This window comes from Leptodactylus fuscus, chromosome 5 (assembly GCF_031893055.1).
Source record: "Leptodactylus fuscus isolate aLepFus1 chromosome 5, aLepFus1.hap2, whole genome shotgun sequence".
NCBI classification, from domain to species: Eukaryota; Metazoa; Chordata; class Amphibia; order Anura; family Leptodactylidae; genus Leptodactylus; species Leptodactylus fuscus.
The window spans coordinates 131,408,600-131,434,303 of record NC_134269.1 but is presented as its reverse complement, the minus strand read 5'-3'; the positions used below and the strand labels follow the sequence as shown (position 1 = coordinate 131,434,303).

At 41.2% G+C, this 25,704-nt stretch overlaps 1 protein-coding gene across 1 annotated transcript in view; it reads left to right on the top strand.

Moving 5' to 3' along the window:
* The window catches only part of TES (testin LIM domain protein), a 41,416-nt gene extending 19,733 nt beyond the window's left edge, over positions 1-21,683 (top strand). The window contains exons 3-7 of the mRNA XM_075274274.1: positions 5,560-5,812; positions 6,192-6,533; positions 14,580-14,795; positions 16,621-16,779; positions 18,118-21,683. Of these exons, the coding sequence (XP_075130375.1) occupies positions 5,560-5,812; positions 6,192-6,533; positions 14,580-14,795; positions 16,621-16,779; positions 18,118-18,309 (1,162 nt within the window). The 3' untranslated portion in view covers positions 18,310-21,683. The remainder of the gene's footprint in view (positions 1-5,559; positions 5,813-6,191; positions 6,534-14,579; positions 14,796-16,620; positions 16,780-18,117) is intronic.
* The last annotated feature ends 4,021 nt before the right edge of the window (positions 21,684-25,704 follow it).

The window sequence follows — 25,704 nt, the reverse complement described above, 5'->3', positions numbered from 1 at the left end:
ACAAAGCAACTTAACAGAGAACAGATTTTTCCACATTTATATAACATTTATATAGCTAAGTAGAGATATTTGGCGCAATCTATAATACTTCACATCAAGGCTTTATGTAACAAGGGGTTTATTTTGTACATCTCCTGCTTCCTAGATATAAATTCTCCGTTATTTTTATGAACTATAAAACTTCAGTAATCTGTTTTTGGGAAGAGGTGATTGCTGGACTGTCAGACTACCATCTCACACCTGGGCTACAAACTGAGCATTACACATACTTTATATAGTAAAACAGTCAGCATACTCAGGAACACCAGTGCTGCAACCACTCTTTAAATCCAATCTATACTGTACTAGACTTAAAGCTCAGTGTAGTACAGTAGTGCTCTATCACATGGCCGTGGTCAGTCCAGGAAATATGGCCCTCATATAGACCATGAAAGAGTATGTAGTGAGACTAAGAAATGCAGATACTTTCTGATATTTCTTATTTTATGTAACTCTGTACTGATTTTTAAAGATGTGTTCAGGGGATTTGATGTTGATACCCCCCTACTGATCAGATGAGTGTACTCTGACAAGCACAGTGCCACTACAATTAAGGCTACATGCACACAAACGTTCCACGATCTGTGGTGAAACGGCATGGACGGCACTTGGAAAATATCCATTACCCTCCATGGACCCACTGGTTTTCTTCCGTTAGCCTGAGCTACAAAATGGACAGGCATAGGACCTGCCTTATTTACTTTATTTACGTATATGGCACCATCATATTCCATAGCACTTCACAGATATTTAATCACTGTCTTATATAGGGTTCATAAACTAAAGTCCCCATCAATATGTATCTGCAATGTGTGAGGAAACTGCAATACCCAGAGAAAAACTATGCAAGCAGAAAGACAAAAGTAACATTGCTAACCACTGAGTGACCGTGCTTTCCCCATATTTGGGCCTGTGATGATACATAGGTGTGTATGTGTGGGGTGATAGAAAATAATGGATCGGTGTGCTTTCTGCGGAAAATGCGACTAGCACACTGACAAAGCACACGTTCGTGAGGCTATGTCTGGTACTACAGCTTGGTCCCTTTTTACTTGCATAGAACGGAGCTGGAACTCTGCAGTACAAAGCTCTGCTAGCGCATTGCATCCCCTTCCTCAGTAATGCTCTTTTCAACAGATAGAATAAAAATATCTTCCTATAGACTATTGCAATGCATTTTTTACTTTTATTTATTTTTTCGTTCTGGAAGATTAAAAGCATTGGTACATGGCATTGTTAAGCACATTGCTATATTTGAATTAAAAAGTTGTAAAATGACATTGTAATATTAGAACTGTAATACTGTGTGTGTATGTACCGTGTTTCCCTGAAAGTATGACACCCCCTGAAAGTAAGGCATGCGGGGGTTTCTGTTGAATTGCCTAATATAAGGCATCCCCCGAAAAAAAGGCATGCCCGGCAGTGGTGTGCGGGGTTTCGGGGGGCGGGGCTTAGTGGAAGTTTCGGGGGCGGGGCTTAGCGAGCTCCACTTCACTGACACAGCAGCCATGCTCTGTGCTCCGTGTGCACAGCAAAGCCGGCTGCTGCCTCAGCTGTTGTAGGATGAGCTCTCCCAGCTCATCCCAGAGGCAGAGACAGCAGCTGCCATACAGAAGAGGCAGCAGCCGGCTTTCCTGTGCACACAGGGCACGGCTGCTGTGTCAGTGAAGTGGAGCTTGCAAAGCTCTGCTAAGCCCCGCCCCTGAAGCATCGCTAAGCCCCGCCCCCCGAAGCCTAGCTAAGCCTCGCTCACCACTTCCAGGACGAACAGCAGCACCAGCCCTGCTAGGAAGAAGGGAAAGGTAAGTATGATAACTTCCCCCCTCTCCTACACTACACTACCTACAACCGGCAGTCATGCTGACGCTCCACTAAGGAAGTGCCGGCATGACTGCCGCTTGTAATAAGGCACCCCCCGAAAATAAGACAGGTCCTATATTTAGAGTGACAATTTAATATAAGACACTGTCTTATTTTCAGGGAAACACGGTATGTATATATATATATATATATATATATATATATATATATATATATATTAGTCCTATGAAAAAGTTTGGGCACCCCTCTTAATCATTTTTAGTTCTAAATATTTTGGTGTTTGCAGCAGCCATTTCATTTTGATATATCTAATAACTGATGGACACAGTAATATTTCAGGATTGAAATGAGGTTTATTGTACTAACAGAGAATGTGCAATATGCATTAAACCAAAATTTGACCAGTGAAAAAGTATGGGCACCTCAACAGAAAAGTGAAATTAATATTTAGTAGATCCTCCTTTTGCAAAGATAACAGCCTCTAGTCGCTTCCTGTAGCTTTTAATCAGTTCCTGGATCCTGGATGAAGATATTTTGGACAAACAATTCAAGTTCAGTTAAGTTAGATGGTCGCCGAGCATGGACAGCCCGCTTCAAATCATCCCACAGATGTTCAATGATATTCAGGTCTGGGGACTGGGATGGCCATTCCAGAACATTGTAATTGTTCCTCTGCATGAATGCCTGAGTCGATTTGGAGCGGTGTTTGGACATTGTATTGCTGAAATCTCCATCCCTGGCGTAACTTCAACTTCGTCACTGATTCTTGAACATTATTCTCAAGAATCTGCTGATACTGAGTGGAATCCATCCGACCCTCAACTTTAACAAGATTCCCGGTGCCGGCATTGGCCACACAGCCCCAAAGCATGATGGAACCTCCACCAAATTTTACAGTGGGTAGCATGTGTTTTTCTTGGAATGCTGTTTCTTTTTGGACGCCATGCATAACTCCTTTTTTTATAACCAAACAACTCAATCTTTGTTTCCAAAATGAAGTTGGCTTCTCCAAATGTGCTTTTGCATCCCTCAGGCAACTCTATTTGTGGCGTACGTGCAGAAACGGCTTCTTTCTCATCACTCTCCCATACAGCTTCTCCTTGTGCAAAGTGCGCTGTATTGTTGACTGATGCACAGTGACACCATCTGCAGCAAGATGATGTTGCAGCTCTTTGGAAGTGGTCTGTGGATTGTCCTTAACTCTTCTCACCATTCTTCTTCCCTGCTTTTCTGATATTTTTCTTGGCCTGCCACTTCTGGGCTTAACAAGAGCTGTCCCTGTGGTCTTCCATTTCCTTACTATGTTCCTCACAGTGGAAACTGACAGGTTAAATCTCTGAGACAACTTTTTGTATCCTTCTCCTGAACAACTGTGTTGAACAATCTTTGTTTTCAGATCATTTGAGAGTTGTTTTGAGTAGCCCATGATGCCACTCTTCAGAGGAGATTCAAATAGTAGAACAACTTGCAATTGGCCACCTTAAATACCTTTTCTCAAGATTGGATACTCCTGGCTATGAAGTTCAAAGCTCAGTGAGCTTACAAAACCAATTTTGTGCTTCAGTAAGTCAGTAAAAAGTAGTTAGGAGTATTCAAATCAATAAAATGATAAGGGTGCCCATACTTTCGCACCGGTCAAATTTTGGTTTAATGCATATTGCACATTTTCTGTTAGTACAATAAACCTCATTTCAATCCTGAAATATTACTGTGTCCATCAGTTATTAGATATATCAAACTGAAATGGCTGTTGCAAACACCAAAATATTTAGAACTAAAAATGATGAAGATTAATAGGGGTGCCCAAACTTTTTTATAGGACTGTGTATATGTGTGTGTGTGTGTGTGTGTGTGTGTGTGTGTGTGTGTGTGTGTGTGTATATATATATATATATAAACTTTTTCATAGGACTGTGTATATGTGTGTGTGTGTGTGTATATATATATATATATATATTATATATATATACACACACACACACAGTCCTATGAAAAAGTTTGGGCACCCCTATTAATCTTCATCATATTTAGTTCTAAATATTTTGGTGTTTGCAACAGCCATTTCAATTTGATATATCTAATAACTGATGGACACAGTAATATTTCAGGATTGAAATGAGGTTTATTGTACTAACAGAAAATGTGCAATATGCATTAAACCAAAATTTGACCGGTGCAAAAGTATGGGCACCTCAACAGAAAAGTGACATTAATATTTAGTAGATCCTCCTTTTGCAAAGATAACAGCCTCTAGTCGCTTCCTGTAGCTTTTAATCAGTTCCTGGATGAAGGTATTTTGGACCATTCCTCTTTACAAAACAATTCAAGTTCAGTTAAGTTTGATGGTCGCCGAGCATGGACAGCCCGCTTCAAATCATCCCAAAGATGTTCAATGATATTCAGGTCTGGGGACTGGGATGGCCATTCCAGAACATTGTAATTGTTCCTCTGCATAAATGCTTGAGTTGATTTGGAGCAGTGTTTTGGATCATTGTCTTGCTGAAATATCCATCTCCGGCGTAACTTCAACTTCGTCACTGATTCTTGAACATTATTCTCAAGAATCTGCTGATACTGAGTGGAATCCATGCGACCCTCAACTTTAACAAGATTCCCAGTGCTGGCATTGGCCACGCAGCCCCAAAGCATGATGGAACCTCCACCAAATATTACAGTGGATAGCAAGTGTTTTTCTTGGAATGTTGTTTTTTTTTGGACGCCATGCCTGACACTTTTTTGTATGACCAAACAACTCAATCCTTGTTTCATCAGTCCACAGGACCACCTTCCAAAATGAAGCTGGCTTGTCCAAATGTGCTTTTGCGTACCTCAGGCGACTCTGTTTGTGGCATGCTTGCAGAAACGGCTTCTTTCTCATCACTCTCCCATACAGCTTCTCCTTGTGCAAAGTGTGCTGTATTATTGACCAATGCACAGTGACACCATCTGCAGCAAGATGATGCTGCAGCTCTTTGGAGGTGGTCTGTGGATTGTCCTTGACTGTTCTCACCATTCTTCTTCTCTGCCTTTCTGATATTTTTCTTGGCCTGCCACTTCTGGGCTTAACAAGAACTGTCCCTGTGGTCTTCCATTTCCTTACTATGTTCCTCACAGTGGAAACTGACAGGTTAAATCTCTGAGACAACTTTTTGTATCCTTCCCCTGAACAACTATGTTGAACAATCTTTGTTTTCAGATCATTTGAGGGCGGGCTATCCATGTTCGGCGGCCATCAAACTTAACTGAACTTGAATTGTTTTGTAAAGAGGAATGGTCCAAAATACCTTTATCCAGGAACTGATTAAAAGCTACAGGAAGCGACTAGAGGCTGTTATCTTTACAAAAGGAGGATCTACTAAATAGTAATGTCACTTTTCTGTTGAGGTGCCCATACTTTTGCATCGGTCAAATTTTGGTTTAATGCATATTGCACATTTTCTGTTAGTACAATAAACCTCATTTCAATCCTGAAATATTACTGTGTCCATCAGTTATTAGATATATCAAACTGAAATGGCTGCTGCAAACACCAAAATATTTAGAACTAAAAATGATTAAGATTAATAGGGGTGCCCAAACTTTTTCATAGGACTGTATATATGTGTATGTGCAGTTAGGCTTTAAAGTAATAAGCGTTTCTTACTATGATCACAATGATGTGCAAGGTTCACCTTTTAATAACACTTTTCTGAAATTTAGGAAGATATGTAGAAATTGCAAATGTGGGCAAGAAGAACATGATGTTCCATCAAGCAACGAAGATGATCGTAAAGTTGGCAAGCTATTCGAAGACACAAAATACACAGCTCTGATTGCAAAGCTGAAAACAGATGGCATTCCCACTTACAAGAGGAATGTGATGATTCTGACTAGTCCAGTCTCTGCAAAGAAAGATGTGTCCATCAACACTGTGACCTATGAGTGGGCACCTCCAGTACAGAACCAAATTTTAGTAAGTACCTTCACTTGCCCTATTCATTACAATAGAGCAATTTTGTAAACCTGCAGGGAAGGGGGTATATCTTTGTGCTTAGAGGTATTCTGAGCAAATGATATCATCCGTTATTAACATATTGTTGCTCAGATATAATGGTGTTTTGAATTGTGTGTATGTGTGCTGCAGTTTAGTGGAAAATTGGTATATTATATAAGTATAATAAGCTTGTGGGAAAGAAGGGCCTGTGGCATGCATGGATATTCATATATTTGAGATTCCAATAGATAGTTTATACAAATTGATAGGAAAGTGTATCAACATTTTTATTTTATTTTTTTCTCGTCTGTTATTAATGTGAAACTGGCATTCTGATTGTACTAATCTGTTGTCATAGGCAAGGCGTTACATGGAACTTATTCCAAAAGAAAAACAGCCCGTGGCTGGTTCAGAGGGCGCCCAATACAGGAAGAAACAGTTGGCTAAGCAGCTGCCAGCTCATGACCAGGATCCGTCCAAGTGTCATGAGCTGTCTCCTAATGAAGTGAAGCAGATGGAGCAGTTTGTGAAGAAATACAAAAATGATGTCCTTGGTGTAGGAGATATTAAGCTGCCTAAAGAGGTGGGGGCATCGGCGGGTGAAACTTCTAAGCCGGATAATGGAAACCGAAGCGCACTTACTACCGTTAAGAGTGTGCAAGACAAGGCGGCAGCAGCACCACCATCGGGATCTGCCTATGTAAGTGACCACATTGCATTAAAGCTGGTGACTGTTTGCATCTTTGCTTTACATATTGCATAATGGAATAATGCAAAGGCTGCTTGTTTCACATATCAGTCTTTACACTACTAGTTCCATGAAGTCTGATTTTCATTCTTCTGTGTGATTTGTCACTGATCTTCTTTAGTTTCCTTTTATCTATACTATCTTGCATAAGAAGGAGATACACCAGTAAATCACTTTTTTTTCCCCTAGCTGTTAACTTCGGCTTCTACACTGTGTACGAAACTAAGCAGTAAGTGTAACTATGGAGAAGGAGATATTATTACTCCTTTACAATAATGCCATGCAGTTCACTGAAAGGTTAATTCATTCCAGCCTTTCATAGTGTTGACAGCCATACTTTAAGACAAAGATTTAAGGGGGTCTCGTTTTGGTGATCCTTTGCCTATTCACCATTCTCTGATATTTTTTGCCCGTGCTTTAGGCGGGTAGGATTGCAGTCCATTATATGGCTGAAATTAGAGGGAAATAAATTCCCTGTAGAAGCACCCTGCCTTTACTATTGAGCCAGGGACTGTTTTACTTACAGCATGCTGACTACATTGCTCTTGGAAAGGCTTAATTTCTCTCTTGTACTACTAGTGCTTATATAGCGTTCACATATTTTATATCGCTATACACAGATTTGTTGATATCACTTATGTCCTACAGATTATATATTTTCCTAATATTTCATTGTTGCCAAATTCTTGGTTGATGCTTTTCGTTATCTTCACTTGGCAAACAAAACATTTCTGTGTTTTCCTTTTTCTTTATATGTGATAGCATGGTGGCTCTAGTGGTTAGTAGCAATCCAGAGCCAGTGTCTTGGGTGGTTCAACATCTGCATGGACTTTGTATGTTCTTCCTGTGTTTGCATGTGTGTCCTCTGAATACTTTAGTTTCCTAAAGTCCTAGTAAAAGGTCATTTATATTGAGACCTTTTAGAGATTCGCAAAGTTTTTTGTTAACTCAAAAATGCTGTAAGTTCTTGATTTCTTCACCTCACTTTATATTTCAAGAGTGGGCATGGTTAGGTTAGATGTCTTTATTAACTATGACTCTTTAAAAAGTCACACAAATTGTAGCAAAGTCACTCCAGTCAATGAGTGGCATAAAAAGTGCAGTAATATTGTCCAGGCTAAATTTTTATTTTAATTGGGCTGAGAAGGTCAAAAAAAATATAAAAACATACCTGACCCCGGTGCTCTGGTATCCTCCCAGCGTGGTCCAGTCCTGCTGCTTGGCTGTCGTCTTTTGTGAAAGTCCTCGTCATCTGTGACATCCCGTGTCTTTCGCTGAGGCCGCTAACTGGCCTCAGAAGTCATGGAGCTGCATGACTGGACTGCACTGGGAGACACCAGAGCACTGAGAATTGGTGAGAATGTTTGTTTCTTGCTTTATTTAACACCAGACAGGTGAATATTAAAAAATATGTGAGTATGAGAGATCCCTCAACCCTTCTCCACCTCAACCACAGGCTCCACTGAGTCCTTAGTGCCTTTCTCATGGGTCCTTGTTTATGGGGCCCCCCAGAGCTGGGCTATAATTTTTAGGTAATAAAAAACATTTTTTTTCTGGGGAGCTTTTGGGCCTTTGAGTGGGGTGGCGTGACCCCCATTCCTGGCCTCTGGTACCTTTTCCAGGCCTCCATCTGGCCTGCTGGGTCTCCTCCATCTGGCTGCCAGCTGCCTTTCTATGCGATTTACTGGTCTAGGCCTGCCCTTTTCCCAGGTTTTCCTAGCCTCAGACCCCACCTGGGACCTTCCATTGGTCAGGGGGCGCTCTTGGCAAGCCATCCAACCCTCCCAGTAGCCCCTGAGTGTGGGAATTCCAGGAGGAGGGATTTTTGCTCTCCTCCAGAAATATTTTTATTTCATGCTTTTTTGCTTGCTGGGACAACTACTTACAGCACCTGCGGAACCCTCTCTATGCAGCAGTCGGCTAGTGGCAGTCTTCCAGCGGTCTGGTAGGTAAACCCCCCCCCCTGGGTTACCACCAATATTCCTGGGCCCCCTCTGCCATGTTCTCCTGTGAAGAACCAACTCTCCATCCGGTTCCGCCACATTTTATATAGAATTGCTATATGGACAGCCTTCCTAACCCGGGCCATGGGTGACCTTGCCAGACAACCAGTTGGTGGTGGAAATTTTGGAAAGGCTGCCTTCTCAGATCACCACCACCACAGCTCCACTCCAACAGGCGGATCCCTGTGTACCCCAGCTCGGTCTGCTTCTCCTGGGGATGCCTCTGACTCGGAGCATCAGTTAGGCACATTTAATTTATATCTGCTGCTACGCAGGAGCTCATCTGTACGGACAGAGATACCCTACAGATCTCTAAGGACCTGGATTTGACCTCTCAAGAGGACATCTCCTTCTGCCACAGTCGTTGCCCTTCTCTGGTCTCTCTCAACCACTGGGTGTTTGACATCTTGAAGGAACTGTTACTTCACCTGGACTGTCCTATCTTCTACTGGAAGTCGGGTGTTTTGTTTCCTTTCCCAAACCAGTGTCTCTCCAAGTGGTCAGAGCCTCTCACGGTTGACACCGCGAGAACTAGTCCTCTCCAAAGCTACTTATCCTGCCTTTAGCAGACTCCACCTTCCTCAATTATCCATTGAACAAGAAGGTGGATTTCCTTGACAGGCAGCCTTCACAGCAGCTGGCTCCACCCTGCGACCTTCCTTTTCTGCCACCTGGGCCAAATAGTTCCAGACAAACCTCTCTGATGAAGCTTCCCTCTAGGACAATCAGCTGCTCATCACTCAAATCCTGAAAGCTTCCAGTTACCTATTCGACGCCTTCTTAGAAGCAGCCCACAGATCTGATAAGGTGGCTGCCAATGCAGTGGTTATCTGCCATACTGTTTGGATTTGTTCGTGTAACAATGTGGCCCTTCCCTTTTTTCAGGATAGACAGGGTTGACTTCTTCACAAAGGCCTAGAAAAGGTTATCTCTGAGGCCACAGAGAAGGAAAAGTCCTCTCCTCCCCAAGAGGCATCTTAAGTTCCAGCCATCCTCTTCCAGCTGTTCTCAGTGTTTTCGTGGCTCCACCTCTCGCTCCGGAGGATGGTCTCTCTGGAACTCCCGTTCCAAGAAGCCCTTTTCGAGTCCTGCACCAAGTCCTCCAGGCCTTCCTTGGCATGAAGGTCTCCCCTAAAGGGGGGAAGGGCAATTGCTTTCCTTCTAGGGCAGTGGTTCTCAACCTTTCTAATGCCATGACCCCGCAATACAGTTCCTCATGTTGCGGTGACCCCCAAACCAAAAAATAATTTTGGTGGCTACTTCATAACTGTAATTTAGCTACAGTTCTGATTCAGAATGTAAATACCTGATATGCATTATGTATTCTCATTGCTACAAATCAAACATAATTTAAATATAGGCATACCTCCCAACTTCTGAAGACCAGAAAGAGGAACAGAATGTGTGGCGCGCACATCGCACCGCGGCAAATTTAGCTCCGTCCACTTTTATGTAGACTCCGCCCATTCTCATTAATTTTTCATGTGCTCCCACACTGTATAATCCTCCTACAGTCACCTGTAAATTATATGTCCCTCCTCCATCTCTCCCCCAGTTTCATATTACCTCTTCTGCCCCCAGTTTCAGGTCCCCCCCCCCCCCGTCTCTGCCCACAGTTTCATGCCGTTCTCCCCCACCTTCATCTGCCCCAGTGTCTTGCCGTTCTCCCACCCCTTCATCTGCCCCAGTGTCATGCCGTTCTCCCCTCCTTAATCTACCCCAGTGTCATGCAGTTCTCCCCTCCTTAATCTACCCCAGTGTCATGCCGTTCTCCCCCCAGTTTCATGGGCCCCATTCATTATGTTCCGACTTAATGTTTAAAACAAAAAAAACATCACTTATACTCACCTTCCAACGCTCCCTCGCCACTCTCTCCGCAGTCACCAGACGGATGATGCCATCACGTCTGCGCAGGCATTCAGTTGGGAACGCACGTCCATAATGGTGTGCGTTCCAGCTGAAAAGCGCTACTGACACTGTAGCGTGGCTTCTCAGTGGCTAAAGCCATCAGAAATATGTATTTTCCAATGACTTTAGGCGACCCCTGTGTTTTGGTTGTTCGACCCCCAGGTTGAGAACCGCTGTTCTAGGAGATCTGGGTTGCCAACATAAACAATGTCTTGGTCCGAAAGGTGGTGTCGTCCTACTACTCCACTTTGCCTTCTTCCCCCATTTCAGTGGCCATGTTTCTTCAGACTGTCTCCACTCTCCAGCAGTAGGGAGTAATCATCCCCATTCCCACTTCAGAGCATTCCCACTTTCCGGGGTTACAAAAATCCCTTTATTCCCCACCTCTCTCGGCTTAATTAAAAAAAAAATAAATGAATAAAAAAACAATCAAATAAATAAAATGTTTATCCTGGACAACGCCTTTTAGTAGTTACACCTATCTGACTTGCTATGTAAACAAGAGAAGTAAATAATTAATGGGGACACATTTTGATGCTGAAGCATTCCTAACACAGAGTTGGAGATACAAAATTCTCCATTCTGGATATGTGATTTTACCACAGTGCAGAAAACACATTCCAGACGCCTCTCCAGGTCATCCTTTTCTATCATTTTATGACTTAGTTAAGAACCAAATTTTCATTGGCCACTCACATCGTGACAGACTTAAAGAGGACCTTTCATGAGTTGGGGCGCATACTGCTTTATATACCGCTAGAAAGCCGACAGTGCACTGAATTCATCGTACTGTTGGCTTTCACAATCTGTGCCCCAGGTGAAGAGCTATCGGTGACAGTACTGTAGCTCTTCACCGTCAGAAGGGCGTCGCTGACAGTCAGTCAGGAACGCCCTTCATCACAGCAGCGCCTATATCGCTGTATTGTGAGAGCAGAGCGGGGAGGAACGCGCCCCCCCCCCCCCTCGATAGTACTCGTCCATAGATGAGTACTGGGGGGGGGCGCGTTTCTCCCCGCTCTCACAGTACAGCGCTATAGGCGCTGCTGTGATGAAGGGCGTTCCTGACTGAATTTTTGATTAATTATGTAATACTAGTAGAATACCTGCGGCTTCGCTCGTGTAAAATATGTTAAATTATTGGTTATGCTAGCTAAAGTAAAATTTTCAGTGTCACACTGAAATTGACATTTTCAGAGTGCTACAGTAAATCTTTTTCCACTTACAATTTTTATTTTGACATTTTACTAATTTGTCTAACATTGATGTAAACAACTTTTTTTTTTTTTTATTTCAACATTTTTATTGATTTTACATCTTATGTAGTATTATCTATTACAACTCTTTTTTTGAACTTTTTTTTTTTTTTTAGCAAAAATTCAAATTTACGCCCCTTACACAAACATAAAACATTTACACCCAGTTAACAACATAATGCAACCCTTCCCCCTCCCTCCAGTGTAATTTATAAGTAGTTCACAGACAAAAGAGTAAAATTGGTTTACAGTTACACAACTACTGTATCTATTGTAGTGCTTCAATGATGAAAGCTCACTGTATAGTAAGTAATAATGACAATCTTACTATCAGGCAGTTTTTGACTGACCAATATTGCTCAATATGGCTGCTTGCACACTACAGTAACACTACAGTCACCGGGCTATGTTTTCTACATCTCCATAGACTTCTATGGAGCATGCAAAATTCATAGCTTTGTGCACAAAGAAGTGTATGGAGCCACCAAATCCATGGCCCGGAGGTCCGTGAAAAATTCTGTGGTGTGCAAGCAACCACTAAGCATACCAGACGTGTTTTGTGCGTGTATGTATGCGTGTGTGCATGCACATGTGTGGTCCATGTATATGTATGCGCACGTGTATCGATATGTGTGCACACATGTGATCCATGTGCATGTGTGCATGCGCATGTGTGGTCCTTATATATGTATGTCATCCATGTGTTTGTGCATGCCCATTGTAAGTGTCCATACGTGTGGTAGTTGTGTGTGGGTACGCATGTGCTCTGTTCATCCGTTTGTGTACTGTGGATTCATCTGAGTGTGTTTGTGTGAGTGTGTAATCCTTTTGTGTGTGTGCAGTGTACATGTGGTATTTATGTGGTGGTGTTGTAGTATTTGTGGAGTGGTGTTTGTGTTGTGTGTGTGTGTGTGTGTGTGTGTGTGTGTGTGTGTGTATATAGAGTGCTCTGGTGTTTGTGTGGTGTTGTGCTTGTTGGTTGGTATATGTGTGCTGTCTGTGTGATGTTTATATGGTGTTTGTGAAATATTTGTGTGGTGGTGCGGCCCCTTTAAGTGTGACTGTTTGGCGCTGTCGCTATAATCTGTCCCTGTCAGTCACAACTGTTTAGCCCTCACCACTTTCACTTTTCCCCATTAAATGTATAGGGCCTAACTTTTGGGGCCCCAATCTCATGCACTGGCGAGATGGAACGTGCGCAGTATTCTGCTCCTGTGGGTGGAGAGGGGGCTTGCCAAATTTCACCCAAATCGGGCAAGAACTGTGGATTTGCATAGAGCGGACTACTACAGATTTTGAGTTATAGATAGATAGATAGATAGTAGACAAGGCAGAGGGTGTTTAAAACGCTACACTAATCTATAGTTATCCCGTACAACTCCTCAAGTCAGATTTTTAGGTACTTCTATGTATAAGCAGATCCCCCTCACACTCCTAAACTGCCACCATTGCATGGGACAATGTTTAATTGTGTCTCCAATATATATTTGTATACCTGTGTGATCCAACAAAGTAAGCATAAACATGGCGCACAGTACCCTGAAGAGTCATGAAGGTGATGCCACTTCTCTTCTGGCTTTATATCCCTGTGGCCAGGATTTTTCATTCCATGCCAGCTTCAGCACATGCACTGTGAAGAGAGGTGTACTGGCTCCAGCTTCATGAATCCCAGCCAGAGAGATGTCAGTTATATCAGACAGCATCCAGCCAGGCTGCCTGTTCAGGGGGGTTCAGTGAGTTTTCGGGATAATTTACATGTGCAGTTTTAAAATCTGTTTATATTTAAAAAAAAAAAAAAAAAAAGTTTAATGTCAGAATACACATTTGCTCTTGGCTACTTTTGTGCACTGAAAATGTAAAATGTGACCTACTGCAAATTCTGTGCCATATAGTATATGAGTAGAAAGGTGGTATTGTTAGTTGTCCTTAGATACAGACATCTCCGCTCTCTGTTTGAGTCTGTGTGCCAGAAAGTCTGCTATTCTGAAGCTTAGCTCTCAGCACGGACTCCAAATCCTTGTCACCTAATTTATGCTGCATACGCAGGAATTCTTAGTTGTCTCCTATCAGATCTGTAAAAAGTTTTAAAAAGCAAAGGTTTATGTAAATGGAAAAGCTGAGCTGGTTCCTCTTGTCCTGTGTTTATAGGCTGTTATCTGTCCAGAACAGCCCACGTTGCTGTTATTTATTTACTCTGACTGCTCCAGATCTCCGCCGTGGTTGGATGTGAATCCTATGTGTCATAAAACATTCTCATTACTCACAAAACTCCATCAGAAGCAGATCTCCAGTTATGGGAATATCTTGTGTTGTGAGCAACTGCCACGACTGAGGCAATTTTTCCATCCGAGGCGTTCCTTTCTGCAGACAATGGGATGTTTGTGACTGCAGGGAAGGGTTAAAAGATTGAGAGGGCGAAGAATGCACTGTGACCCGGCTCACAATTGGATTGTTAATTAGCATTTATCGTTGCGTAGAGAGGGAGTGTTGAGACATTAAGAATCACTGTGGAAGTAGCTGTGGCATGCCTGCTCAATTCCACTTCTCAGCCCAATTTTTCACTGTCACAGCGGGATTAGAAAGCCTCCTTGCATCGCTAATAGATGGTCCATGTCACTGTATACATGGCATTATGGAGCTGGGATGCATGTAGGTTTCAGGACAACATGTGTTTCTGTTGGCACCGTTTTAGACATGCTCTCTCATTTGCAGCACTGACGGTCCTTTTATTTTGCTTGCAGCTTCCTCCCCATTGTTCTGTTTTTTTTATTAAACAATATCTACCTGTGGTTTGTTGTATGAGACATTACATAAACTTTTCATTTTATCCACAGTACTGCTTCCGGTGCAAGGAGAACATGAAGGAGGGTGACCCTGCAGTATATGCAGAACGGGCCGGCTATGACAAGTTGTGGCATCCTTCTTGCTTTGTCTGCAACACCTGCAATGAACTTCTAGTTGACATGATCTACTTCTGGAAGAAAGGAAAGCTGTACTGTGGCAGGCATTACTGTGACAGTGAGAAGCCACGTTGCGCAGGTTGTGATGAGGTAACATTATCTTGAGTTAATCCAACATACTATATTACACAGCGAAAAACTACTTAAACTGCAGTTCCTTAAAGAGATCTTCCCATTTTGGAGATGTATAGCATATTCTCAAGATATATCTAATATGTACAGTTCCATCCTCTGGGACTTGCACCTATAATAAGAATGGTAGTCCATGACCCCATTGTGAAAGGGCCAGTGTTCTCTCCATTCTTCTCTATGGGTGTTCCGAAAGTAAACAAGTAATTTTATGCCATAAGTATCAGAAGATGGGAATAACCCTTTAAATATTGCAATATTAATGGCAATGCTCTTGGAAGCTTCTTCTGTCATCATACAGCTATTAGAGATGAGCAAACACTGTTCAGATCAGCCGATCCAAACCGCACCCTCCCATAGAAATGAATGGAAGCACCTGTGACACTGGCCGGCCACCGGCAGAGTCAGCATCACAGGTGCTTCCATTCATTTCTATGGGAGCGTGCTGTTCGGATCGGCTGATCCGAACAGTGTTCGCTCATCTCTAACAACTATCTATCACCTTCCCATGCAAGTCGCACTGTAGTAGCTTGCTGGAGGAATTTGAAGTGATCCAAGCTGCTTTGAGTTTCTGATAAAAACCTGTTAGTTCTCTACAAATTTACAAGAATGATTATGGCAGGTAACTCTTCTACCTATATAGGCCTACCTCTATAATAATCTCGCCTACAAAACATTGTACAGACATGAATACCTTGATTCCTATACTGCATATTTATTCTACTATATATTAATGTAGCTGTAATGGCATTATTATGGCACTTGCAGGTCTATTTCATGATTTCATGTAGTGTGGAATTATTATTATTATTATTATTATTATTATTTATTTTAAAAAAAATGCAATTATGAAGATATTTAGAAAATTTAACAAATTTTAAGGAGGCAATAATAATTTAACACCTTAATTAATAATAAAACACCTCCAATTTCTGTTGGGCTGTTCATTTCCCAAGCATGCATGTGTTACCAATGTGGAGCGAAGAATAAGCTCTCAGTTCAGGTATGTTGTAGTCTATCATGACTACCTCCTTTTTCTACATATCTGCTGTCAGGAAAGAGCTTGGAGGCGTCCAGACTGAATAAAACAGCATTCTGTGTGCATTGGCAGCTTTACTCATGTACTTATTGCCACAGTGTAGTTTACTATCCATCTAGGCAAGGAAAAGAATATTGGTAGAATTTTAATTGGGAAGTCAATGTGTATATACTGTATATCAGGTAGGAAGCAGAACCAACCGTAGCATAGAGATACAAATAGAACTTCTGTAAGATGAGAAGAATTTCTGCCGTTGTATTCCTGTTAATGAAAAACAATCTCCCTTGAGTCATCAGCCATGTTGTTCTCTACAGGGATGGAATTAATTAGTGTCACATCGTGTGGGTTTATGTGTGTGCGTGCGCGTGTGTATACAGAATGTTTACTGCCATATTCTCTTGGCAGGTAGTTGCAAACACCATGCGGGTAGAAGAGGGAGTTTTCTTTCAGATATATAGGTGTAAGAAGCCACAAGTTTAAGAGCGTGCACTGCACTACAGTAATATAAATGATTTGCAGTGTTCGGCTAACATACTTTGTAAAGAAAGGATGTTGAATCTTCAGTGGAGAGCAGCTGAGCATTTATGGGTGTATATTTCCTAAATGTACACTAGGTGGCACAAATTGACAATTAAAAAGTAAGGATCTGGTGACATCTAGTGGTCTGACTTTCAATTAATAGTACAGAATACAGAACTATGTAATAAAGCATCGTAAACTATATTATAGCCATCTCTCTTTTTGTAGTTGATTTTCAGCAATGAATATACACAAGCTGAAGGTCTAAACTGGCATCTGAAACACTTCTGTTGCTTTGACTGTGACTGTGTCCTGGCTGGGGAAATTTATGTGATGGTGAACGACAAGCCAGTATGCAAGCCATGCTATGTGAAAAATCATGCTGTGGTAAGATCAAGTCATTCTTTTATTACATTTCTAAGTTACATTGACGACTTTTTCTAGCATCTGCTAAAGTCTACTGTAGTTTTATGTTGTCCATTTGTGTCCTTAGAAATATCTTTAAATTTGTTGCACTCTAAAAATTGTACTTTTATGGAATACTTTTTTTTTATTTTTTATTCTGTTATTTGCATTAAAAATATAGACAGACAATAAAGACACTCAACTGGATAAATGTGATATCAGTCTCTGATTTTACTGTACTGCATCATATATAATATACTACTAATGCATCGTGGTGCAAGCCTAGCATTGTGATTTACTTGCCATGGAGATGATAGTCTCTGACTGAATGTTTATCCTCTAACCCTATACACTACCTCACTGCTAATCTTATGCAGTTACTTGTATCTGTTCCACTAGTCCTTTTACTTACTATGGAAGCCATATTCTATCACCATCCACTTAATATCTTTATGTTCGATTCATGTCCCTGCAACTGATGTTTTATTCAGTGTTTTATAGCTTACTAATGTCTGATATCTTTCTATCTCTTACTACATTCAGTGCTAATGTGTCTTTTCTTAGTTGCAGATATGTCTGTATAGAGATGACCCGCTTTATAAGATAAACTTATTCCACAAAACCCACCTAGTGGTTGTGTATGACCGCTTGTCAAAGGTTTTGCTAGCATGTTATGATGTGCCAATTAGCATCACTAGAATCTGTAGTCCTAAAGCACAATCTAGCTACATTAGCCAACTTAATAGTGGACACATCTGTACTTTGTTTCCCTCCTGATGTCTAAGGCTGGGTTCACACGGGGTTTTTTGGATCGGATTTTGACGCACAAAATCCATTCCAAAAGACCTCTTCCCCGGCTAGCCGCGACTGGATGCTGGTGCAGTGCACATAGAGTTTTCCGGCATCCACTTGCAGCATACCGCTCTGGATTAGGCCCAAATGAATGGGCCTAGTCAGGAGGGAGTCTCACGCTGCGGATTCCACGGCTGAATCCGCGTCAAGAAAGGGAAGGTCGCTTCTTTTTTCCGCAAGCAGGAACAAGCCGCTCGCGGAAAAAGGAGCCCATGGAATTCAATGGTAGGCATATTTTGAGGCAGATTCCACATCCAAATCCGGGCCAAAAAACCCTGTTTTGTTCATAAACTTACTATACATTGGCCCAAGCCATCTTCCGTCTGCAATGGCTTGAAAAGACAATGGACTGCCCACATCAATGTAGTCTGTGGTCAGTCTCAGTATGGAGAAAACTGCAATGTTGTGCTCTAAAGAATTGATTTACATTGTAATTTAACAGGTTGTGTTCATTTTGCATCCTTTTAGACATGCCAAGGCTGTCACAATGCCATTGATCCAGAGATGCAACGTGTGAGCTACAGTGGGTTCCACTGGCATGCCTCCCCCGAGTGCTTTGTATGCTCGTGCTGCAGCAAGTGTCTGATTGGCCAGAAGTTCATGCCAATTGAGGGGATGGTCTTCTGTTCTGTGGATTGCAAGAAGAAAATGACTTCCTAGAGAAGACAATAATGCAATATTTTACATTTCAAAATCAGGTGGGACTTTCTGAACAGGATTATCCCAGTAGATATAGAATAAATCTCCATGAGGTCTCAATTGTGTTATAGAAATGAGAATACTGTTAAGAAGCAATGATCGTATATGGCTACTGCTCTAGTCCTGTCAAGGGAAAACTTCTCAAAAGTGAACATGCTACTTTGCTTGCTTTAAAAATCAACACAACTTCACTGTCTAAAGTCCATGTCCTCATATCAACCGCATCATCTTATAGATTACCCTGGCATCTGTTCGCAGCACTTTATGGTGAATTTGTTATTGTCAAGAGAAAACATCATTCCAAGGATAGTTGAAATTACATTGTTTTGCTTTTAAGGTTAATTTTCATTTTATTTAGGATTTATAGAGCTATGTACTCAACAAGGTCTTTGTGTAATATATGTAAGATCTCTATTGGTTTACTAACTGTGGGGGGCAGGACAGCCCCTTAAAGACTGACATGCAGTAATTTAGGTCAACTTGAAGTGGTGTATGCCTTTTAATTAAGTTGGAACATCTTAACTGATGTAAAGTCCATTTTCTCACCACCTAGATCTGGTGACGATTCCAAGCTGTGCTTAAATCTTTCAGACAATTTTTGCTGAGCAAGAGATGTGCACCAAAATTGGAGCCTTTTTTAAGCATACAAGTATTGATAACTGCCTACTGTTTTTTAGTCCTTAAAAACCTGTTAACAACTTACCATTCAAATTTCAATGCAACCATTATTAACCCAGCTACTTGGAAACTGTAAAGAAGAATTTTGACAATTTGAAGAAGGGGTATTGTATATTCAGCTAATACATAAAAATTAGGAAAATGCAGAATATCATTTTATAGTGAATACACTTTTAAACAACTACAATTATTACAAAAGAGACACCTGCTCCTAAGATAATAATATTCCTCCACTCCTAATGATTAAAGGAATTGTCCAGTTTCAGACAAATATTGAGACAAATGTTGTTTGTATAAAGAAGAATTACCGTATATACTCGAGTATAAGCTGACTTTTTCAGCACAGTTTTTATGCTGAAAAAATACCCCCTCGGTTTATACTGAAGTCAGGATCCAACTCCGGGTCAGACTGGCCCACCGGGGAACCGGTGAATCCCCCGATGAGCCCCGGGCCCCAACTATTAATCCTCATTTTGTTCATACAAATGCATTGGTCAGGGGCCCTGATAGGTTCCTTAACCAATGCATTTGCATTGGCAAAATGAGTCACGGAGCGCAGGATCTGCATAAATTAAATGAAGGGGGAGGTCCTTTAGTGCTACAGTAATGATATAGGACACTCCCCCTTCTCTAGCAAGAGAGATGAAAGCCCGGGAGGCCCCTGCTGCTGCCCTGCATCGAGGAGAGGAAGATAGAATAAAGTGTAAGTAAAACACACAGGTACCTGCTGGAGTTACTATGCCTAGTAATGTCACATATTTGGGGTTATTCATTTAGTTTCAGTAACTCCATATGCCTCACATTAATAGCAGTTAACCCCATCATGTTCCTCATATGAACCCTTATGTGCTCCATATAAGGGTTACTAATATGTGAGACACATGGGGGTACTAATAAAGGACCTTAATTATGAAGATACCTAATTATTACCTCCATATGTCCCACATATCAGTCACTGTTATGTGATGCACACAGTGGGTTAATGTGAGGGACATGATGGGGTTAACTGCTATTACTATGATCCCCATGGAGTTACTGAGCTGTAATGCACATGACCAGACTTTTTATCTGCATTGGTGGATAAAATTATGGACTATTATATTATATTTCAAAGGGCCCATACACATTGAAGTCGTTGCTTTTGCGGCCGTGTGTCTGGGCCAAATTGAAGAGCTGAAACTTGTGACTAGGCTTCTACTCGAGTCAATAAGCTTTCCCAGTTTTTTGTGGTAAAATTAGGGGCCTTGGCTTATATTCGAGTCAGCTTATACTCGAGTATATACTGTATATAATCTTCCCATATACTTTCTGTATCAATTACTCATGGGTATCTAGAGCTCTGCTTGCTGTCATCCCTTCTGTTTACTTCCAGTGGATAAAAATCAGTCCATGGTCATGTGATGGACACACAGGTGCACAGCTCGTCACCAGGCAGATGTCTGATTACTGGCTGTGACTGTAACGAGCTGTGCACCTGTGTGTCCATCACATGACCATAGACTGATTATCATCTGCAAGATGAATGAGCACAAGCAGAGATTAAGAAAACTGTGAGAAATTGATACAAAAATCCTATTGGAAAATTGTATAATTTGTCATTATACAAACCCTTTTATTTCAATATTTGTCTGAACCTGGATAACCCCTTTAAAGGGAGCCCATAAGCAGGATATTCCCCACTAAACAGAGCTGTCGGGTAGAGTATAAAGTATCTTTTTTCGCCTTTCCGTTTACCTGTAAAAATCTCAGCTAATTTGCACACAGACTTCTGAGGTGAAGAGTCACACTGGCCTGTTTTCTGGGGAAATAGGTCTTGCTGTTATTAGATTGGGACCTGCAGTACCTAGAAACCTAGTTGTGGTGTTTTGAAGTTGCTCTAAAACGCCATTAGGCTGCGGACACAGAGCTGTTAGAAAGTTGAGAATGGGAGTTCCAGTAATGTATACAAACCTGATACTGGTGCAACTGAAGTAACCCCCCCCCCCCCTTCAGATTTCTGGTAAACAGTTGAATATGGAAAACTGAAAAAGGAGATTTTATCGTCATTATAGTGGGTGGGTCATAAGCTGAAGATCCGTGAGATCCAAAACCCAGGACTCCCACTGATCAGCTGGTTAAAGCAGCAGAAGAGCTGCTTTTGCTTCACAGGCCATTTGATGTCAGCTGCAATGGAGCAGTAAAGAGGCTGCGGCTGCTTGGCTGGGGGACCAAGTGACTTACCCCTATTAGTCTTATAATTGGAGATCTATCCTCAGGAGAGGTCCTAAATGAATAAGTCTCTGAAAAACCCTTTAATACGATATTATTCATTGGACATAAATTGATTTCTCTTTTTTCATAAATTACATAAAAAAATGTAAAGTTTCAGATTCTACAATACCTAATCAAGAATCAAAATGGGAAATGGTAAGAAGCAATGCAACTTGAAAAGCAAGGAGTTAATAAGCTCTATAAGTCCTCCAGGTTTCTTTTGTAGTTTAAAGGAAACAGCATGTTTCCTGCTGGTGTCTAAACCATTGTATGGCTATGTAAGTCATACAGCCTCACTGTCTTTATTTGCATGCTGTTTACCAGTTGTAACTATGCAAACTTATCTGTAGCCTTAAAACTGTAATGTTAATGCACTTCTTTTGACAAATAATAAAAAGATACTTTTGATAACCTAGATTTGTGTATCTCCGTTAGATGTCATAATACATTTTTCTGACTTGATTTTTCCAAAGATCCTGCAGAGGGAGATCACATCAAAGAATTCTTTGTATTCTTCTGAATAGTATGTATTATATGCAAAGATATTCTAGCATCGAAACATATGTAAAGATACATGAGTATTGAGCGTCTTCAAATCAAAGCCACGCTTCTACCATTGCTTTGTAAATTAAAATGAATACCCTTTAACCCCTTCCCGCCGATGGCATTTTTTGATTTTCGTTTTTCGTTTTTGACTCCCCTCCTTCTAAACCCCATAACTTTTTTATTTCTCCGCTCCCAGAGTCATATGAGGTCTTAATTTTTGCGGGACAATTTTTTCTTCATGATGCCACCAGTAATTATTCTATATAATGTACTGGGAAGCAGGAAAAAAAATTCAGAATGGGGTGGATTTGAAGAAAAAATGCATTTCTGCGACTTTCTTACGGGCTTTGGTTTTACGGCGTTCACTGTGCAGCCAAAATGACATGTCCCCTGTATTCTGTGTTTCGGTACGGTTCCAGGGATACCAAATTTATATGGTTTTATTTACATTTTGACCCCTAAAAAAAATTCCAAAACGGTGTTAAAAAATTTTTTTTCTAAAAGTCGCCATATTCCGACGGCCGTAACTTTTTTATACATAGGTGTACGGGGATGCATAGGGCGTCTTTTTTTGCGGGGCCGGGTGTACTTTTTAGTTCTACCATTTTCGGGAAATGTTATTGCTTTGATCACTTTTTATTCAAATTTTTAGCAGAATTAAAACAGTGAAAAAACGGCGGTCTGGCACTTTTGACTATTTTTCCTGCTACGGCGTTTACCGAACAGGAAAAATATTTGTATAGATTTGTAGAGCGGGCGATTTTGGACGCGGGGATACCCAACATGTATATGTTTCACAGTTTTTAACTACTTTTATATCTGTTCTAGGGAAAGGGGGGTGATTTGAACTTTTAATACTTTTTATATTTTTTTTATATTTTTTTTTTTTACTTTTTTTAATTTTTTTTTTGCATTTATTAGACCCCCTAGGGGTGTTGAACCCCAGGGGGTCTGATCACTAATGCAATGCATTACAATGCTAATGCATTGCAATGCATTGCAAAAAAGCATCATCTCTTTTGCAGGCTGTATACACCAGCCTGCAAAAGAGAGAATTTGCAGACTGGCTGGGAGCCCTTAACAAGGCTCCCGGCTGTCATGGCAACGGGGGGTCGGCCCTGGAGCATGCTCCAGGAGCCGGCGATCCTTGCCAAAATGGCGGCGCCCATGCGCCGCCGGGAAGATAGCGCCTCCGGCGCCTTTGACAGCAGCGCCGGAGGGGTTAATGCCTCCGATCGGTCCGGGGACCGATCGGAGGCATTAGAGCCGGTTGTCTACTGCTTGAAGCAGTAGACACCCGGCGGCTATGACGGCCGCCTGGCTCCCGGGCGGTCGCCATAGTTACAGACCCGACACGCGCCGTACTATTACGGCGCATGTCGGGAAGGGGTTAAAATAGGTCATCTTCATTCTGTGCTGGTACTTTGTCAAAGGTGTGTGCATCAGACATCGTAATAATCCTGCTTCCAATGTGAGTTTAGCATCGTGTACATTCATTTGACATTCATTCAAAAAAAATGCACCCATATAGACAAGTTGAAACCTAACTTTTAATTTTAAATGTTAAAAATCAGGCCTATTAATGACAAGAAATAAGTCCTAAGCTATCTCCATAAATATCAAACAAATGTAAAAATTAGGACAGTCTTACTGGCACCATTTTCTTGTGGACAATGAAAGAAAGCGCACAAGAAAATGGCGCTCAGACATGTGCGGTAGCGCTCAGAATGGAGTGTTACTGCACATACCCGAGATTTCAAAGCGCAGGATCAAGACTACAGAGAATGGAGGCGGTTACACCTACGGAGGAGGAGGGCATCACTGGAGCACAAGGAAAGGAGGGGGCGTTATAAAGGTATGACGCAGGGGGTGCACGATGGCTTCGGGAATGCCCAGGGTGTACAGAGAGGTTCATTTGCATGCTATGTAAAAACTGGGGGGGGGTCTTTTCAAAATCTAATAGCAGCACGTGAATAGCCCTTTTAACCCTTTCACTGCCAAGGGTCTCTAGAAATGTTGCACCTCCAGTAGCCAGAGCAATTTTCACAATTTTGAGGTGGATAAATCAAAGCTAAATTGCAACATTAAAAAAGCATCTAACCCCCCCATACCTATATATTTTCTTACAGTAGACACCTGCAGCATTGTCTCAATGCCACTTGGTACTGTATACAAACAGGAACCTTCATGCAATTTTGATTCAAAGTGAATGTTTTATGAAATATGAAATAACACAAATAAATGTTGTTAAAAGTGGAAACCAAACAATAAATGATATGCACAAAACCTCCTAAAAATAAGAGTTCAACATGTGCAGAGTTCATTCATATCACTATGGTCTATACCCGCATGCACGTGTCCAGAAAATCGCTAGAACTGGAAGGAACAAAAATCTGCTTTGAAGCTGGAAATGTTACAAAAGTATCATCCTATAACATGTAGGGATTACACACCGTAAAAAGCAAGTGAACCCCTAAACCCTATATTATTATTATTTTTTTTTTTTTTTAAAGTAGACAACCTGAAGATTACATATGTCTCAATGGGTCTTCAATAGCCACATCCACCTTCATGCAACTTTGTGACAAACTCAAAACATTTTTTGAAAAAATGCACTAAAACACATATTTGCACCTAAAACTCATGTTCAATTTCACATTCATATACAAAATACATTTAAAATACCGTAATAGCTTATGGTGTATACAATGTGTATATATACTATATGTACTGCAAACATCAACTACAACAAGAGCTCGGACTCTCAAAAACACTAATACAGAAGACAAGTAGGATTTGGCTGTTATTCACTAATATTTTAAAAAGCTATACTGCACCTAGTAAACTGTGACTGTGATACCAAAATCTAACTTGTTTGAGATTGCACAGCATACCGTATATAAAAACACAACTTAATGTTTCATATATACAATCACCTTCATGCAACGTTGCAGCAGAGATTGCCAGCAAAAATTGCACAAAAATTCAAATTTGCCACTAAAGTGCAGCTCAAGCATTCCCTTTCTGAAAACAAAATGTACTTTCTAAAAAAACCTGCAAGATATGAGGAGTTTATACATACCACACATGTATATATTTACAGGGGCGGGTGTTAAACGCCAAAATCACAGAAATGAGCCAACCCATTTTGTGCATGCAAATTAAATAGGACTTTACATAAAAATATTATTTTCCATCCCCCTATAAAAATTTTAGCAATCTATACGTTCATCTCTAGTGATAATCGTTATTACTATTGTTTTAACGTGTAACGGATATCGATAGAGACATTTTATTTTAGAAAACTCAGGTATGGACAGGACAGGGATTGGGTGAAATGTAAACGTTATTCATGATTTTGTGTATATGTTGTGTTTGGTGCGACTTTTTTTTTTTTTTTTTTTGCGCTGCGACCTGGACAATGGTAAATGTCTGGGTCACAACGTCAATAAACTTCCTGGTCATGTTCAGGGGTATAACATAAGAATACCCCACTAGTAAAGCTCAGGGGGGAATTATATTATACCTGTATGCAACAATCAGACTGCAAAAGTACAGTATGCCTCTGATTGACAGGAGGGGGGAAATCGGGACTGAATCCATTTTACACCCCACCCCCCCTTCCTGGGGTCACATACAGGTCGTGCACAGGGACAGAGAAAATGCTTCTCTGTCTGTGTCTGTGTAAGCTGCAGGCTGCTCCTCCTCCCCCCTTCCTGTTTCACTAATGCTTCCCGAGACAGAAGGGGGGCACTTTAAAGTCCTGTATCTCAGGACCCATTTGGTCTATAAAGATAATTTTAGATTCATTTTAAAGATGAGAAGCTAGGCAAGTGACAACCTGGGAGGACGTAAAACTACGTACTTGGCAGGCAAAGGGTT